Consider the following 18935-nt stretch of genomic DNA (forward strand, 5'->3'; position numbering starts at 1 on the left):
CTTGCTGATCCACAAACTGTCCAGGTACCCTGGTGACTTACACGCTCTGCCCAGAGCCCTCTACCCCAGAAACCCTGAGACTCTCTTTTACCTCCTCCTGGTATTTGCTCAAAGGCCCCTTCTTAGGGAGGTCTTACTGGCCTCCCAATCTAAATGTACCGCCTCTAACCCCACTTAAACTTCCTACCCCTTTCTATGATATTTTTTCTCTTTACCATTTATCACCATGGACCAGGCCGTATATTTTGTTTATCTTATTGACTATCCATCTCTCCCAACTAGAATGTAAGCCTTGTGAAGGTGGAGGAGGGGAGCTTATTTCTGAATCTCCAGCATCTAGAATGGTACCTGCTACACAAATATGTGCTCCATAAATGAATGCACTTTTTCTTTTCTGTACTCCCTGGGTTGCAGACTGCATGCAAAGCACATTCTCAAGGCCAGGGATCTGTCTCAAGCCGTTTTGAAAACCACCCCTTTCCTACGTGCCCCACACCCAGCTCTAGCAGGGTGCCCTCCTGCCCCTGAGCCTGCCCTCATCATGCCCATTGCCAAGTCCTCAGGACTGAATCACATTTTTGGAATCTTCCTGGGATAAGCTAATAGGCATCATTATTCTACAGCGATGCTCATGTATAGTTATAATTATTATCCTATATGAATGATCCATTGCTGCTCGGTAATTCCAATGGTAATTGCTGGCCTTCTGAGAACTGAGCTGGCTTGGATGATGTGTGCCCATTTTCTCTGAAGCTGCCCTCTGGAACACAAGCAGGTAGGCACTGCCAAGTGGCAGAGGTGCTCGACAATTTTTCCCTCTCCACTGGCCCTTACTTCAATTGCTAATGAGAATAAGAGTGGAGGTGACCAAAGGAGTAATTGCTGTCTGGAAGAAGTTTCTACCATTTCTTCTAGTCCAGGGCAAGTCCAAGTGAGTTTGGGTAGCAGAGCCAAGAGGTTGAAAATGAGACGGTGCAGTGGAGTCTCTGGCTGAAAACAACCTCCCTGCCCTCTCAGCAGTGGCCTTGATGGGTGGCTGAGAGCCAGGCCTTCATAGGAGCCTCCTGAGTAGTTTTTTACCCTCTGTCTTTGAGCCCCCAACACACCATGTGCTAGCTTTCTTCAGGTGGATCTGCCCTGGGGATCCCAGGACTGGGGCTCACAGCCCTTCAGAATCTTCCCCTCTGTGCCCCAGCCTCCTGCCAGGCCCTGCCCCAGCCCCTGCTTCTTACTGATCCCTGGGCACATCTGATGCCTTGGTGCTTCTGGGCCTTTGCTCCAGTGGTGGCACGGCCCTGCTCATAACGGCACAGGAAGCTCCTTGGAGATGCCAGCCATATCTTCGTAGTTATCCTGTAGCCCCTGAAGAGAAGACCCTTTGAGCTGAGTGCCGGCCTCAGGGACGCCGGGACGCTGCCTTTCCACTCAAGCAGTTTGAGCTATTCCTCTAGCCAAGAAAAGCTTTACCAGGGGCCAACATCAGTTCATTGATTTTCAACCAAACACAGATTCGCTGGGCAGGAGGACGCAATAGAGGGCAAGGCAGGAGCTGAGGCTCGAAAGAGCATGTGCCAGCACCAGCTGTCACACGGCCCACAGAGTGCCCCTTCCAGGGCTGTGGGCTCCTGCTCCTTCCACCTCCCGTCTGCAGAAGGGAGTCAGTTCCTAGGAGACGGCTTCTCCAGGTTGAAAGAAACATCTGTCAAGGTGGGACCAAGAAGTATACCCTTGGTATCCCAGAACACAATGGCTTCTAGGTAAGAGTTAAACCGGTCTTAAACTGTGCAGGGATGAAGCACCTTACCCCTGCTGCACACAGCTTTAGTCAACCCAAATGCAATCATGTAGATAAACAACAGGGAAATTAATTAGAAGAGTTGCCAAAAATACCCATTTTTCCTCTTTTTCCATTTGCTCCTTTTTCTCCTTTTGGGCCCTGAGGCCCAGGCTGTCCATCTGATCCATTGTGTCCTGGCAACCCGCCAGCTCCTGGAGGTCCTGCATCAAAACACAGAAACAGGGACATTAACAACAACAACAAAAAATATTCTTCACTGAAGTTACTGTAATTTCCTTTACCGATGAAACTGAGCAGGCATCAATACCTTTTCCACATCCTCTCCCACTTCTTCCCTTCCTTCTCTGGCTAAAGCAGTGCCAGGTAGGGGAATGGTGATGGCAGAGCCTCAGGTGAGGGGCACAAAGAAGGAGACACACAGCCAGGACTGCCTCCAGGCTCTTGCCCTCCCCTCATCTGTCCCATCAGAGAGATCCTAGGGGTCTGGCCACCCACAGCCTCCCCTTAAACTAGAAAAGTCCAAGGGCTCTTACCTGGTGGTCCAGGAGGTCCTACAACAGAAAAAAAATTTAGATGAGAAACCATGGGTGGAAGAAAGAGAAACCAGCACCAAACCCAGAAAACAAAGATCACCCCCGACCTTCGACTCTCCTAATTATCTACTGACCCTAAGCAACGGATTCTACACCTTGTATTTAAAACTCATTATATTTGGCCAAAAGACCCTTCCTTTAAAGCAATTCAACAAAGACCCATTTACCAATCAAACCACATTTGCTTGTTCCAATGAACCAAGATTAACTTCTGAGCTGTCCTCACTGTAGATTCATAAACTAGTCATCTCTCAAGCAGTCAACCTAATAAACAGAGGGCCAGTAACAATACTGGTGGCCATGAATGCAGCCCTAGCACAGGGGGTTAGCAAATGATGGTGCTGTCATTGTGGGGCTGAGATTTGGCTGTCCCAGGAGGCCTCCAAGTGCTCTCATCTAGCTACCTTGTCTCATCTGAGCCACTGGGGGGAGTCAGGAGTGAAAGCTGGCTGGCTAGATTTCTCTTTTGTTACATGAACTAGCCTGAGGAAAATTGAGAGCCCAGATCAGGTAACACATACCTTCCTTAGCATGTAATTACCCAAGGATCTAAGGGGTTCAGATGAATCCAAATTGATTTTGCTCCCACAAATAGGGGTGTCTTATTGTTGACTATTCTATTTGAGTACTCAGACAAGCTAATGAGGTTGTATCATGAGCAGTTGAATTCCTTTTGTTTCTTTTTTTTTTTTTGGAGACGGAGTCTCACTCTGTCATCCAGGCTGGAGTGCAGTGGCGCCATCTCGGCTCACTCCATCTCCCGGGTTCTCACCGTTCTCCTGCCTCAGCCTTCTGAGTAGCTGGGACTATAGGCACCCGCCACCATACCCGGCTAATTTTTTTTTTTTTTTTTTGTATTTTTAGTAGAGACAGAGTTTCACCGTGTTACCCAGGATGGTCTCGATCTCCTGACCTCGTGATCTGCCCACCTCTTTAGACCTATAATGATTACCAATATTGGAATGGCGAGGTCTTTCTATAAATCTAAGCCTGTGACCATTCACAAAACAAGCATTAACTAAGCAGTTACTATGTGCATCAAACTCCACCAAGAAATCCTGGTCCCTGTATCTGTTGTGTTCACAGTCTATGTGGGGAAGATGGACTCTTTAAAATCATAACGCGGTATGAGAGAGCTACAGTGAAGTGTTCACTCCCATACCCCTGACAAAGGGTACTGGGGAAGTGTGGGCGTGCAGTGGTCTGAGAAAGCATCTCAAGAAGATGATCCTGGAGCCATGACATTGAAGAAATGGGGCTTAAGATGGCAGCAGATGAGGTCTGACATTCCATGAAGGGGCCACCAGGAGTACAGGTACAGAGGTGGGGACTTACAAGATTCAAGGTGGGAGGAAGTTAGAGGACTGGTCAAGTGTGTAGAGATGAGGCTGAAGAAGGACCTGTGTATGGTGGGTGGCAGAAGCACTTGAATGTCAAGCCAGGAAATGTAGACGGTATCTGTGAGGCAGGAGGGAGCCATGGGAGGTTCTTAGGCAGGGGGATGATGCTGTGAAAGCAGTGTAGGTTTGATAGCCTCTTTGTAGCTGGAAGATGGATAGAACTAGGTGCCACAAGACGAGAGAGACAGTGACACAGAGACAGGAGGAGGGGCGTGGAGGAAGGGCATTGCAGAAAAAAAACCCTAGCGGATCTTTGTAGTTAAACTCGGTGACAAGGTTGTGTATAAATGAGCTGACTGAAGAATTGTAGAGAAAGCTAGACATTCAAGAGGTATTTCAGCAGAATGAGCAAGAATCCACATCTGATTGGGTAGGAGACAAAGGAGGAGGACTTTTAGATAACAGGGGGCCGGCAATATAGATGGATAGAGGCAATTTTGACTGGCGTGGGGATTCTTGGGAGAAATAGGTGTTTGAGGATATGCTTTCAATACATAACAGCCCTACTCTGGGCAAAAATGGCTGGCTAAGACGGCACCACATCCTTCAGTACAGCCGGTGTCTCCATGACTTTACCACCAGATGGCGCACACGTACCGGGAAGGGGGTGATGTGGCCAGTTAACAGAGGTCAGAGGAAATCAATTAATCATCGTTCCCGACGACAGAGGGAGCCAAATTCGGATATAGGGATTGGTGGAAGGAATAATTTGACTGTAAGACACAAGACTTGCCTGTACACAGTAGGTTTCAAGAGTTCCCACAACAGTCTAATAACCATGCCCATGCATCAGTACTGTTGGTGAGAGCTCCCTCCTGAAGCTGTATATTCAGGACATATTAGCCGTGGACAAAGCTGTAACTATGGTGATTAGATTAGGGTGTCCTGTAAGAGCTCCACTGATGCCCTATGGATAGAGTTCCTCTCATATGAATCCACAGAACTGCCTGCAATGCCTATTAAAATGCAGATACCCAGGCCCCATCTGGGGTTCCTAATTCAGTTTGGATTTAGAGTGAGGCCCAAGAATCTGCATTTTCACCAAGCAGCATAGGCAACTGGAATGCATGTGTACATGGGCCCTCTGATGTGGTGTGAAATTTTTCCGGGAAAAGAATCAGTCACCATCAGCAGATCCTTAGAGGGGTTCTTGACCATAAAAAGGTTCAGAGCTACTAGTCTTAAGGCAAGAGTAAAAAGTCTGGGCTAGAATTGGGGATGGAAGAGCGGTAGGGCCACACCTCACCTGGGGAGAGGCAAGTGAGAGAAGAGGAACCAGGAAAGAGAGAGTTGTCAGAAGACACGTGGAGGAGGAAATCCAGCAGCTCTAATGCCTCACAGCTAGATGAGGAGAGAATTTCAGAAGAGAAAGGAAGACAGCCCCAGAGAGCTCAGCAGTCCAGGCAGACATAAAATGTGCTGAGGCATAGGGAGCTATGGTGATGGCAGGATGCACCCCGTCCTCTCGGAATACCAGCCCGGCTCTCCAGGGGCCTGACATCTGGAAGAGCTCCTACATGTCAAATGTCATGATGTTTGTCAACTGGGTGTTTAGAAAACTGTTTGTCAGCTCCTGACCGTTCTCCCTTTCTTGAATAGCACATCCTCGAGGATGTGTGCAGATATCCATGTTGATGCTAATAGTGCATGCAGGGCTGGTGTCTGGGGCCTGCCACCCATGCAGGTGCATAGGGTTTCACCTCACAAGGGGGCTTCAGGTGTGGGCTTAATGCTCTGCGGTCGTCATCTAGAAATTCCCAGTGATCTTGTCTTTGAATTTGTGTTTTGTAAGTGAAGTCCAACGGGTCGATAAAGTATGCACAGAGGGCTTGGTGGGGTCCCACCTCCCACCACCTTCCTAGGACGTGCCACCTGCTCCCTTGCCCCATGATGTGTCCTCTGTACTCCTTGCCCTCATCAGTAACTTCTGCCACCTTCCACCCTGGTAGGGGCTGGGGCACAAGTGTAGGAAAGGTGGGGCTGAGTGGTGCCCTGCATGCCTGAGTCACAAGGCAAGACCCCCCCGGTGCCTGTGAGGGTCTGTACTTGCCCCATAAGTATTCCATGCTTCGCGGAGTATGACATTAGGTAGCAGATAAAAACCACACCAAAACAGGTCAAGACTGTGGAAGAAAGAAGAAAGCCTTTTTCCTGCTTCTTTTGGACAAGAAACTCTGCATTTTCCTTTTGTACTGGGCCCTGCAGATTACGTAGCTCATGCTAACTGTACCCATCCCACACTCCTAACCAGAATCGATTAAAATTGGGTGGATGCTTGATAAGAGCTGAGCCACTTAGATATTTTTTTTCCCTTGAAATCTAAAATTGGCCCACAATGTTCCTAGTTATGTAAAGGTATGTAAACTTGAGGCCTGTGATGGCCATGAACACCAAAAACAAATCAGTCTGCAGAGAGAAGTGCCAGTTCCAGTCAATTAGTGTTGGCTTTTTGGAACAGCAGAAAAGAATGCTATGAGGCTGTGCTCAGCAGCATTGATCCATGATTGATATTTGCCTAGGTACAGAATGAGAGAGTAGTGACACGTATCATAACTGGGTTAGGGTCTCTTGGCTACAAGGAGAATGTGTAGTGCTTCTGCCCCAATATGCAGTTCAGTAACGTGATGATTTAGATGTTTTCCAACAGATACATATGAAGAGGATGCAGTGAGTGAAGAATAACCCAATAACACAGCTTCTTCAAGACACCTGCTCTCCCAGAAGATATGCTTCTGGGTTCCCAAGGAAATCTGGGCTCCAGAGTAAGATGCATGCAGAAAAGCATGTGTTGTTTGACAAACTCTGTACTAGCAAAAATAACTAATTTCTCTAGCTAGGGGATTACCCTCACAATCCACCTGAGATGTTAAAGGTTGCACAAAATCACATAGCATCTGTCCTGACTGCCATAGCAGCATAGTAGCAACAGCTGGGCAAGGAAGAGGGATGGGAGGCGGGTTACCTGGTCACAGCTGGACTAGCCTCAAGTTACGAGTACTGCTTTTTCAAAGATGAATCCAGCGGAAAGATAAATCTTGTTCCCAGTTCCCAAGCCCAGGTTCTGCTCTGGCACATCTTCCTGCCAGGCATCCTCTTAGGGCTCAAGACCAGTGCTCTCTGTCCACCCTCTGAAGCTACCCACTTCATTCCTGGGTCCTGTCACTCACCCTCCTGCCCACTACCCTGCCCCCAATCCAGGCCTCATGGTCTATCCCAAAGCATCCTCTCGCTTTGCAACTTGTACTTTTCACATCTAATTTTAATTGAAGAACTTTCTGTGTAAAAGGAGGCCCAATTTCAAGCTGGCATGAAAGGAGAAGGTGCTGTCTTTTGAAAAGCTTTTCAAAGTGCTAAAGAAAACCTACTCAACCCACTTCCAGCACGGATGTCATCACCACTCCCTGCCAGTCTCTCCTAAGTGGTCTCAATAGCTCTGTCCCGTGCATTCACTGTACAGCCTGGCTCTCAGGTCTATCACCATTAAAAAAATAAAAAAGGAAGAGGCTTTTCCTGTGCCTCTCAACAGGCTTTTGTGCCTGTAATTCCATCCATCCATTTCTCTAGCACTCATTACTGTCGCATGTAACTCTGAAAAGGGACTTCCAGAGATGGAAGAAAGATGCTTAAGCTACAAGAGTTTCAGAATAAAGGACCAAGCTGTTCTGAAGATCTTTAATTTTCAGTGAGGGCCGGAATATGACTTCAGTTATTCAATTAACATTTCCCAAGAAGCCACAGGATTATAGTTTTTCTCTCTGAGGCCAAAATAAGTGAATGAGAGTCAGACTTGGATTTGGGGTTCCTGAGGGGAGTTTCTTTCTTACCATCTCACCTCCGTTCACACACTCACATACCCACAGGTTTATTCACTCAGCAAACTCACATTGCACTCCTAATACAAGGCAGGTAATGAGAGGGAGGTGGGGGAAGTACTGTGGAAAAAGGCTAGGCTTTCTACAACATGATGCAAACTGTGCAGGGTTTCTCAACCCTGAGAAGCTCTAGCCCAGCCTCCCCAGAGACTGGGACCATTAACGGAGAGATCCAGCAAAAGCTTCAGGTGGCTTCAGGTCTCATGGTCATGTTTTACAGTCAGAGGGGAAGGCTGTAGCACTCCACGACATACAGTTTGGGCCACCACACCTGGCCAATCTGGCCAATAAGTACTTCTGATAAAAGAACTGTATCAATTAGCAAGGTCTTTTCCCTTCCTTTTTTTCCCCCTTTTAAAAACTAATGGGAATAAGAAAAACATCTATGGCTCTGGTTCAAGGTACCACATGTTTCTAATCACCCAAGTCCTAGTTATTTTCCATGGCTATATTTCTGTGGCAATACTGAAAATATTATTTTTCATAATCTTATTACAATGAGTTTTCAACTCATTAAAAACATCTGGTAAAAGTAAACCAACATGTAGTTTTATAACACAAAGTGTCCCTAGGTGTTCACTCCGCCACGGGCCTTCGGCGGTGCAAGTCCTTGTTGCGTGAGCGGCTCTGCTCAGCGGCCGGCCTACCTGTGAGGCAGATGCCCTTGGTGCTGTTGCACAGGTCCACCATCACTCGAATCTGCAGGGGAGAGAGGGTCATCAGAGCGGACAGTGGGCCCTGGGCTCACCCTTTATTCAGACGAGCAGAAAGCAATCATAAAAAGTCACCAAGTAACTTTAGGAGAACTCGTGGAACCTCAAGCAAAACGCAGTGATATCCCACGTAGTGATGTTGCAGTCAACAATGAATGGTACACAATGGTGATTTCGTAAGATTACAATGGAGCTGAAAACCTCATTTGTCCAGTCACAGGATAATGTCTTGGTGCAATGCGTGACTTCGTGTTTGTGGTGATGCTGGTATAAACAAACCTACCACACTGCAGATTGTAAAAAGCATAGCACGTACAATTATGTATGGTACATAATACTTGATAATATGTGACTATTACTGCTTTATGCATTTACTATGTTATACTTTTCAAAATCTTTTTAAAAGTTTCCAGCTGACATCTTGACTTCACCATATTTTGTATTGTTATTTTAGAGTGTACTCCTTCTACTTAGAAGAAAAAAAGTTAACTGTAAAACAACCTCAGGCAGGTCTTCAGGAGGTATTCCAGAAGAAGGCACTGTTCTCACAGGAGATGACAGCTCCATGCATGTCATTGCCTCTGGAGACCCTCCAGTGGGACAAAGATGTGGAGGCGGAACCCAATGATATTGATGATCCTGAACCTGTGTAGGCCTAAGCTAACGTGTGAGTTTGTGTCTTCATTTTTAACAAAAAAGCTTAAAAAGTGAAAAAACAAAACAAACAAAAAAACACCAAATTTTAAAAATAGAAAAAAAGCTTACATAATAAGGATATAAAGTATTTTTGTAGATCTGTACAATGTGTTTGTGTTTTAAGTGTTATTACGAGTCAAAAGGTAACAGAAATTAAAATTGTATAAAGTAAACATGTCACAGTAAGCTAAGGTTAACTTGTTAAAGAAAAATATTTTAAAATAAATTTGGTGTAGCCTAAGTGTACAGTGTTTATAGAGTCTGCAGTGGTGCACAGCCATGTCCTGGGCCTCCACATTCACCCACCACTCACTCACTGACTCACCCAGAGCAACCCCAGTCCTGTAGCTCCATTCATGGTAAGTGTCCTATACAGGTGAGCCAATTTAAAACCTTTTTTTTTTTTTTTCTTGAGACGGAGTCTCACTCTGTCGCCCAGGCTGGAGTGCAGTGGCGTGATCTCGGCTCGCTGCAAGCTCCACCTCCCGGGTTTACGCCATTCTCCTGCCTCAGCCTCCCGAGCAGCTGGGACTACAGGCGCCCGCCACCTCGCCTGGCTAGTTTTTTGTATTTTTTAGTAGAGACGGGGTTTCACCGTGTTAGCCAGGATGGTCTCGATCTCCTGACCTTGCGATCCGCCCATCTCGGCCTCCCAAAGTGCTGGGATTACAGGCTTGAACCACCGTGCCCAGCCTTTAAATCTTTTATACTGTTGTTTTAGGGTACCTTTTCTATGTTTAGATACACAAATATTTACCATTGTGTCACAGATGCCTACAGCATTCAGTACTGTGACATGTTGTATAGGTTTGTAATAGCTGAGGTGTGCTGTAGGCGATAGCATCTAGTTTCGTGCAAGTACACACCATGATGTTTACACAACAAAATTGCCTAATGACACATTTCTTAGAATGTATCCCTGTGATTATATGACATATGACTGTAGTTAACACTTGAAAGAAACTCTTAAAAGATCTAAGAATATTTGCTGTCAGCAGCTTATCTATCAACATCATCAACAGAATTTCCTTGAATTTCTATGGAATTCTGACAGAGGATGACGAGGGAATTGCCAAATCCAACTTTCACTGCTGTCACGAGCCAGCCCCTACAGCATCTGAAGGGCTCAATTTGTGGGCCTGAATAAAAGGGGTGGTGAACCTAGTGGTTGGGAGGAAGCACTGACTAACTGGGTGAGCACAGATGAGGTACTTAACCTCTTGGAACTCTGATCTCCCCCTCTGAATAATATAAGCAGCTGGCCTTGAAGATTGCTTGGTACCCGGCACATGGAAACTGCACCTGGGTGGCAATGATTCTCATGCCATATGGACACTTCCCACCGGATGACCACCTGTGGCAGGTGGTCACTGCAGCATGGCATTCGCCTGATGTTTTCAAAACCACTGGGAATAAGGAAAACATCTGGCTGCCTCACACCCACTGTGTACCCCTTCCCATTCTCTACACTGCTCCAATGAGCTTCAGAAAAAACAAATCTGTGCTAAATTCATAGGCTGATACTGAAAGATATCTAAGATAAATGAAAAAAATGCAAATATAGAGCAGCACATATAACATACTTTTGTTCATGTAAAACAGTGCTGCACACAGAAATGCTTCTATATGCTTGTCTCTTGCTGCTTTTAAGATAATTTCTTGGTCTTTCCGGAATATTTCTGGAGATAGATCTAGAAAACCACAAGTGAGGGGGAAATGGAGGGCCAGGGTGGAAGGGAGCTGTACTAAACACGATACAGTCTTTGTCTTTTTCAACAATTTCACTGATTACTCTTTCCATTAAACTATTTTTCAAAATGCCATGTTTTGATGTGAGGGGAAAATGATTTTTGTCTTGTATCTAGATTTATTTTTTTTGTTAGGAGAGCCAGAGGAAAACTCATATTGTATTTACTTTTTGTCGAGTATGTCAACAGCTATTTATTGCCTGTTTTAGAAACTTATTATGGAATATATCATACATATCACACATGAAGAAAATGTGAGCCTGATGTGGTGGATCATATCTGTAATCCCAGTGCTTTTTTTTTTCTTGAGACGGAGTCTCACTCTGTCGCCCAGGCTGGAGTGCAGTGGCACCATCTTGGTTCACTGCAAGCTCCGCCTCCCAGGTTCACGCCATTCTCCTGCCTCAGCCTTCCGTGTAGCTGGGACTACAGATGCCTGCCACCACGCCCGGCTAATTTTTTGTATCTTTTAGTAGAGACGGGGTTTCACCGTGTTAGCCAGGATGGTCTCGATCTCCTGACCTCGTGATCCGCCCGTCTTGGCCTCCCAAAGTGCTGGGATTACAGGTATGAGCCACCGTGCCCGGCCATCCCAGTGCTTTTTTAGATCAAGGTGGGAAGATTGATTTGAGCCCAACCAGCCTGGGTAACATAGTAAGATTCTTTCTCTGTAAAAAAAAAAAATGAGAAATTAGCTGGATGTAGTGGCATGCACCTATAATCCCAGCTACTTAGGAGGCTGAGGCTGCAGTAAGCAGTGATCCCACCACTGCATTCCAGCCTGGGTGACAGAGCAAGACCCTGTCTCAAGAAAAATAAATAAATAAATAAAGAAAAGAAAAGGAAAAGAAAGAAAAAAAATGTGTACAGATATTTAATGATGAATAATATGACAAACACATATATATGAAATGGAAGTTTACCAATGCCTTGGAAGACTTCGGATGTCCCCTTAACCCCAATAGCTGAGTTGGAGTACACTTATCCATTTTATTCAGATAAGAAAATAGAGGCTTAGAGAGATGCCCTCATTTACTCAAAATCACACAGCTTGCTGGTAGAAGAATGGGACTCAACTCCAGGTTTCCTAATTCCAGGTCCACTCTACTTGTCTATTATGGCTCTGGTGATTATCTTAACATCACCAGACAGAAAAAAAAAATGATTCACTGCCTTTAGTCATTTTCATAAACGAATGTAATCAGCTGCACTAGAATAAAATTTATTGTCTTAAAAAAACGTATAATTGCCCATTGAAAGGACCAGAAAGACTTCACAATGGCTTCATTTGTTGCCTGGGGGATCACAGCAGAAGGGGTGGTTGGAAACAACAGAAGCATCAATAGGGAAAATTAGCCTTTCTCTTTGGTACTAATCACTGATCTGGGGCAGGTGCAGCTTCTGTAAAAACTATGAAGCAGTTTTCATTTCCTGACCTTTTGGTTTCATTTGTATGCTAAATGTCAATTTAGATATTTGCCAGTAAATTATGTTAATCTTTACTCAAGAATAGTCTTTTAACGAAATTGGGCTGTGTATATAAGATTGTATTGAGATGAAACATATGGTATATGAAAAGGTGTGGCCATAAAGTTAGAAACTTTTTTTCTGGTCATAAGGATTAAAAATTGGAATGAAAATAAGAAAACTCCCAATTGAAAGTCACAAAATCTAGATGGTCAAATTAAGGAGTCATATTTGGCATAAAGAACCTCTTAAATCTTGAGGTAGGTCTTGAGAAGGTTGAAGCTGGAAGAGTCCTTAGAGGTCATTGTCCTGGGGTACTGGGCATGACCCATCCATGTTGTGGCGCTGCCCCCCAACCTTGTAGAGCATCTCCCAGCGCTCTCCCCCTCCCTGCCCATCACTGTCACTCTGCTCCAGTCACACTGGCCTCGTCGCTGGTCTTGGCTGTGCCTAGTGTGCTGTGCAGCACATCTTCACCTGGTGAGCGTCACTGATGCCTCAAGTCAGGCTTTCCCTGGCTCTCAGCTGAAGGGAGCCCAGGCAGCCACTCCCCAACACCTAATCTGGCCTTTTGTGTTTGTAGCACTTATCATTATTCAGTACAGTTGACCTTGAATGATACAGGTTTGCACTGTATGGGTCCACTTGTACACAAGCTTTTGTCAGTAAATACAGTCAGTTCTCCATATGCACAGGTTCTGCACACGCAACCAAACATGGATCGAAAATACAGTATTTGAGGGATGCTAAACTCTCAGAAATGGGTGGCTGACTTTTCATATACTTGGGTTCCACAGGGCCAGCATCAGGAATTTGAGCGTGTGCGGATTTTGGTATTCACAGGTGTCCTGGACCCAATCCCTCACAGATACTGAGGAATGACTGTATTCTCTTGCTTACATGTTTATTACCTACTCCTGCTCCCCAGAGAAAGGAAGCATTTTGAGAGCAGAAAAACTTCTTTGTTTTGTCTGCATCTCCTGTACTATGTTTTGAATATGTCCTCCCAAACGCATGTGTTGCAAACATAATCCCCAACATAACAGTGTCGGGAGGTGGGGCCTAAAGGAAGACATTTAGGTCTGCAGAACCCCACCCTCATGAATGAATTAATGCTGATTATAAGAGGGCTTGAGTTCACTCTCTTGCCCTTTCGCCTTCTGCTGTGGAATGATGCAGGAAGAAGGCTCTCACTAGATTCTGGTCCGTCAATCTTGGACTTCCCAGCCTCCAGAATTATGAGAAATAAATTTCTGTTTATTATAAATTACCCAATCTGTATTTTTCCATTATAGCAGCACAAAAGAGACTAAGGTACCCTGTGTCTAGAATAGTGCCCAGTCCCAGGCCTAGAACTTCTCTGCTAAGGAGAAGGTTCAGGTGTGAAAACACATCAACAGTCTCCAAGGGAGAGTTTCCCTGAGAGAAGGTGACAGTAAATTGCTAATCAGTTCATGGTATGAGAATCTGGTGGTGCTGGGGAGAGGGTGGGTGAGGCACAGGAAAAAGTCCAATCCAGCCACGCTAGCATGGAGGACAGACTTGGTGGGAACAATGGGCTGTCAACCCAAGTGCAAGATAATAAACGGTAGCCCCAAGAGCTCAGGATGAACGCACTGTTGGCTATAAGCATCACTGAGGAGTGAGAATTATCTCCCAGAAGAAACACTGGGGCCCATCAGGTTCATCTCCCAGGTGGGAAGATCAATGCAGCAATGGACAGGGACACATTACATTGCATGAGGACTTGTTTTCAGCATTGAATGTTTGGTAGCTGCTATGGTTTGAATGTCCCTTCCAAAACTCATGTTGAAACTTCCCTGAATGCGGCAGTATTGAGAAATGGGCCTTTTTAAAAGGTTATTGGATCATGAGGGCTCTGTCCTCAAGAATGGATTAATCCATTCATGGATTAGTGGGTTATCATGGTGGAGAAACTGGTGGCTTCACATGAAGAGAAAGAGAGTCCTGAGTGAGCACACTTCAGTCCCTTGCTACGTGATGCTCTGTCTCACTCGGGACTCTTCAGAGAATCCTCACCAACAAGAAGGCTGTCACCAGATGCAGCCCATCAACCCTAGACTTCTTAGTCTCTATCACTGTAAAAAATAAATTCCTGGACAGACGCGGCAGCTCATGCCTGTAGTCCCAGCACTTTGGGAGGCCGAGGCAGGCGGATCACCTGAGGTCAAGAGTTCAAGACCAGCCTGACCTAATACGGCGAAACCTTGTCTCTACTACAAATACAAAAAAATTAGCTGGGTATGGTGCCACACTCCTGTAATCCCAGCTACTTGGGAGGCTGAGGCAGGAGAATCACTTGAACCCATGAGGCAGAGGTTGCAGTGAGCTGAGATAGAGCCACTGCACTCCAGCCTGGGCAACAGAGTGAGACTCCATCTTAAAAACAAAAATCCTCTTCTTATAAATTATCCAGTTTCAGGTATTCTGTTACAATAAACAGCAAGTGGACTAATACAATAGCATTAGGGGAAAAGATAGCACAAATGGGCCCTACTGGTAGCCTGACCAGATTTTCCAGTTTTTTTCTCTGAAAAGGGGTTCTCATTGGATTAGCAGAACTCTTGGGGATCTTCGCCAAGGTAGAGGCCCCAGGAGAAAAAGAACAGACTTCTTGCTAACCTGGTATCAGATGGCTTGAGCTTGTTTTAATTCAAACTAAAGAGAGATGGGACATAATTTGGCAGTATCTGTTAAAAAGAAAATGCTACAAATGAGGACTCCCACCTGGAAGAGTATACAAGGATATCTGGACAAAAATGCTCAAAGCAACATTGTGTGGCAGAACATGCAAAGGCTCATCAATAAGGGTCTTGTTGAGCAAATTTTAAAGGATGAGGTAGATCTATATGTACTATTGGAAAGGCAGCCTTGGCATGGTGTTAAGTGACAAAAGCAAAGTGCAGCCCAAGCCACACAATGCAACACAACTTTTTGGTTGAAAAAGAATCCCTAGAGGTTTCTGTATAAGTACACAGAAAAGCTGGGAGGTTCATGAACCCAACCAACTGATATTCTTCCCCCTAGAGACTGAGACTAGAGGACAAGAAGGGGATACTTTTTTTTTTTTTTTTGAGACGGAGTCTTGCTCTGTCACCCAGGCTGGGGTATGGTGGCACGATATCGGCTCACTGCAAGCTCCGCCTCCCAGGTTCACGCCATTCTCCTGCCTCAGCCTCCCGAGTAGTTGGGACTACAGGCACCTGCCACCATGCCTGGCTAATTTTTTGTATTTTTAGTAGAGACAGGGTTTCACTGTGTTAGCCAGGATAGTCTCGATCTCCTGACCTCGTGATCCACCTGCCTCAGCCTCCCAAAGTGCTGGGATTACAGGTGTGAGCCAGCCACAGCACCTGGCCAGAAGGGGGATACTTAAAAAAAATTTTTTTTAAAGTTTTTTGAGCTGGAGTCTTGCTGTGTTGCCCAGGCTGGAGTGCAGTGGCACCAACTTGATTCACTGCAACCTCCGTCTCCCACGTTAAAGCAATTCTCCTGCCTCAGCCTCACATGTGGCTGGGATCACAGGCATGTACCACCACACCCAGCTCATTTTTGTGTTTTTAGTAGAGACAGGATTTCTCCATGTTGGCCAGGATGATCTCGATCTCCTGACCTCAGGTGATCTGCCCACCTTGGCCTCCCAAAGTGTTGGGATTACAGGCGACTGTACCTGGCAGATTTCTTTTTTTAACTTTTTAATTTAGATGGTTTTAAAGGCATATTGGAATAATAGGTGATTTTTTACTTTTCTGTGTTTTTAGTAATCCAGAGAGAATGGAAAGCATGTTAGTGTTGTGTGAACCCAAACATCACATTCTTACAATTACCCCCATCACTTGAAATTACTTGGACAGATCTCTGTTGTTTCTAGGCAAATGAATAGAATGAACTAGAACTCTTGTCTAGTCCAGTGATTTTCAAATTGCTCGTTAGCCATAAGACTTTTCTTTTTCTTATATAAGTACCAAATCCCGAAATATAAAGCAAATAAAAATGGAGCTGCTCTGGGTAAACAGGTGGGGTTGACTTTAGTTACTTGTCTGTAAAATGAGCGGGTTGGACATGACAGATGATTTTCAGACTCTGCTCCCATCAGAGGATGCTGGGTAGGAGGTGGTGAGAAACACTCAGAGGATGTGGGGAGGAAGGATGAGAAAGCTGATGCCCAGAGAAGCCAGGGAGTAGCTGGTTTAGGCTCACCTAGCTGGCTTCCAGAGCTGAGACTATTTCCCCTTCATCTATCTTTTCATTTTTTTGTTTCTTTTTTGGAGAGAGTGGCTTGCTCTGTCACTGAGGCTGGAGTGCAGTGACATGAATGTGGCTCACTACAGCTTTAACCTCCCAGGCTCAAGAGATCCTCCTGACTCAGCCTCCCAAGTAGCTGGGACTACAGGCAGGTGCTACCATGCCCGGCTAATTTATTTATTTTTTGTAGTGATAGGATATTTCTATGTTTTCTAGGCTGGTCTTGAACTCCTTGGCTCAAGTAATCCTCCTGTGTTGGCCTTCCAACATGCTGGGATTATAGATGTGAGCCACTGCTACTTTTTTGTACTGCTCAGCCTTTGCAAAAGGAATTGTCCAAATTCAACTTGAAACACAGATTTTTGCTTTAGTGTACTTTGCATATAAACAGGATATTAAATTTTTACTAATAGATGTGTAATTTAAAATGTGCCAGTTTCTGTGTGGAGGTGAAAGGCTTAAATCAAAAGCATGTTTTCCTCATCAGAATGAATAGAGCTAAATGTGGTAAGCTGCTATTGCTCATTGGAACTCGAAACCTCAGTGTTTGGCTGGCTGCTCTCTTGAACTCCCTTTCTCTCACCTTTTGCTCTCAGGATGAATTCATGCAAAAGTAAGAGAGCAAACCTGCTCATTCTCATCAGCTACTCTGGTTTGTGTGTTGCTAAAACAATGAGGCCTGTCATGGTTTCTCTGAAGTTCTCCAAGCACAGGTTACAGTTTGCTAGCTGGAACCCTGTTTACATGCTAAGTCATCTTCCGGGTCTGACCTATTTTGTAACTTAAATTCCATATCTCTTAGACAACTGAATGCTTTGTATGACTCTCCTTAGTTATGCAAACTGCTGTTATTATGTGCATGCAAATTATCCTGTTAAAAAAGCTCCAGGAGCTGATAATTCACCTTACCATTGGCTGAGATTGCTTGGACTGGAGAGATGGGGCTATGAATGTGGTGGTCCATCTGCTTGTCACTGGAGGGTTAGACCACAGATGTTAGACGAATCCTTCATGGGATCTGAAGCTGGGGTCAGACACCCTGGATTCATTTCTGGGAAAGGCAGGAATTCACACAGTGGCCAAGACATGGTGAGGGCACTCTGCAAACACCAACGGGAATATGGGTCTTGCCTTTGTTAAATGTAAATAAATAAAACTGGAGGCCACAGTTTAGTACCCAAGGCCAATTACTCATAGCCACATATCCAAAACTTAGCTCTTACTGATTCCCTGCCCCCCAAAACATAAACCTTCAACATAAACAAAACATTCAGTAAGCTTTTCATCTTATCAGCAGGATTCAATGAAATTAAACCAATTGGCTATAGGCAAATCAGCCTACATAGCCATATGCCTTAAGAAAGAATATAGGACATTCAATCCTGAAACAGGCCAAAATACTTCCTCCTTTATGCTCTTGAAACTAAGCTGTAACTGCTGCAAATTTGAGACTTTCTGCCACTTTCCAGTTTGAGGTCTCTCAGTTCATGAACTTTTCTTTGTATGCACAATAAACTCTTAAAATCCTAACTTGACCTAATTTTGATACCCTGTATGCAGCTGCTTGGAAACACAACAGTGAAATTCTGGGGTGTGACTCCTAGGCCCCAGCTCGTGTTGGGCTGCAGGCATTTAACAGCTCATGTGAGCCTGTCCAGCCATCTTCTGCCATCCCACATCAGCGGCCTGGGGGTCAAGTGTTCTGTTAGTTCATTCTGCCAGGGATCTGCAGAGTCCAGGGGAATCTTGCTCAGCCTTCCCAAAGAGCCCAGTTCCTACTGACTGCCCGCTTCGGAGTCCAGCAGCATGGCCAGTCACTGGCTCACTTTTTCGCTGTTACGCTGACTTCTCGACTAGGCTCTGAATGGTAGAGGCTGTTTTGTCCTTTTTCTATTTGCCACATTCACTCATCCATTCCCTTTCTCAGCACCAGAATGGCATCGAGCACATACTAGGTACTCAAAAAAGACTTCAGTATTGATTACTTGCTCAACTGGGAGGGGAATGTGCTCCCCAACAAATGATACTGTTCCTTTCAGACAGGCAGTCACTTTGTTCACAGAAACTGAAAATTTCTCATGGGGATACCTGCTTCTCTTTGTGCCTGCCTGTTTAGGATAATGTTATTTTTGCAAACACTCCAATAATCCCTAGAAAACAGGACCTTGGAGATGCTAGGGTTATCTAGTTAGGGTTCCCGAGACATGGCTATCCCCCTCCTGTCTCTATTAACATCACAGCAAAACCGGAGACCATTGACGTGGCCTGGTCTGTAGGGCAATAATACACAAGCCTTTCACACTATCTTGAGTCAGGGCACTTGTGTGAGCTTCTGCAGCCAGGGCTAGCCCGGGCTGGGTCAGCCAGGCTGACACTAGGGTG

General features: G+C 45.3%; 1 protein-coding gene across 1 annotated transcript in view; it reads right to left on the reverse strand.

Moving 5' to 3' along the window:
* GLDN (gliomedin) overlaps positions 1-18935 on the reverse strand; it is a 67567-nt gene that overhangs the window by 19932 nt on the left and 28700 nt on the right. The window contains exons 2-4 of the mRNA XM_023227238.2: positions 8311-8362; positions 2332-2349; positions 1891-1998 (exon numbers count right to left, since the gene is read on the reverse strand). Of these exons, the coding sequence (XP_023083006.2) occupies positions 1891-1998; positions 2332-2349; positions 8311-8362 (178 nt within the window). The remainder of the gene's footprint in view (positions 1-1890; positions 1999-2331; positions 2350-8310; positions 8363-18935) is intronic.

The sequence above is a fragment of the Piliocolobus tephrosceles genome, chromosome 6, assembly GCF_002776525.5.
Source record: "Piliocolobus tephrosceles isolate RC106 chromosome 6, ASM277652v3, whole genome shotgun sequence".
NCBI lineage: Eukaryota > Metazoa > Chordata > Mammalia > Primates > Cercopithecidae > Piliocolobus > Piliocolobus tephrosceles.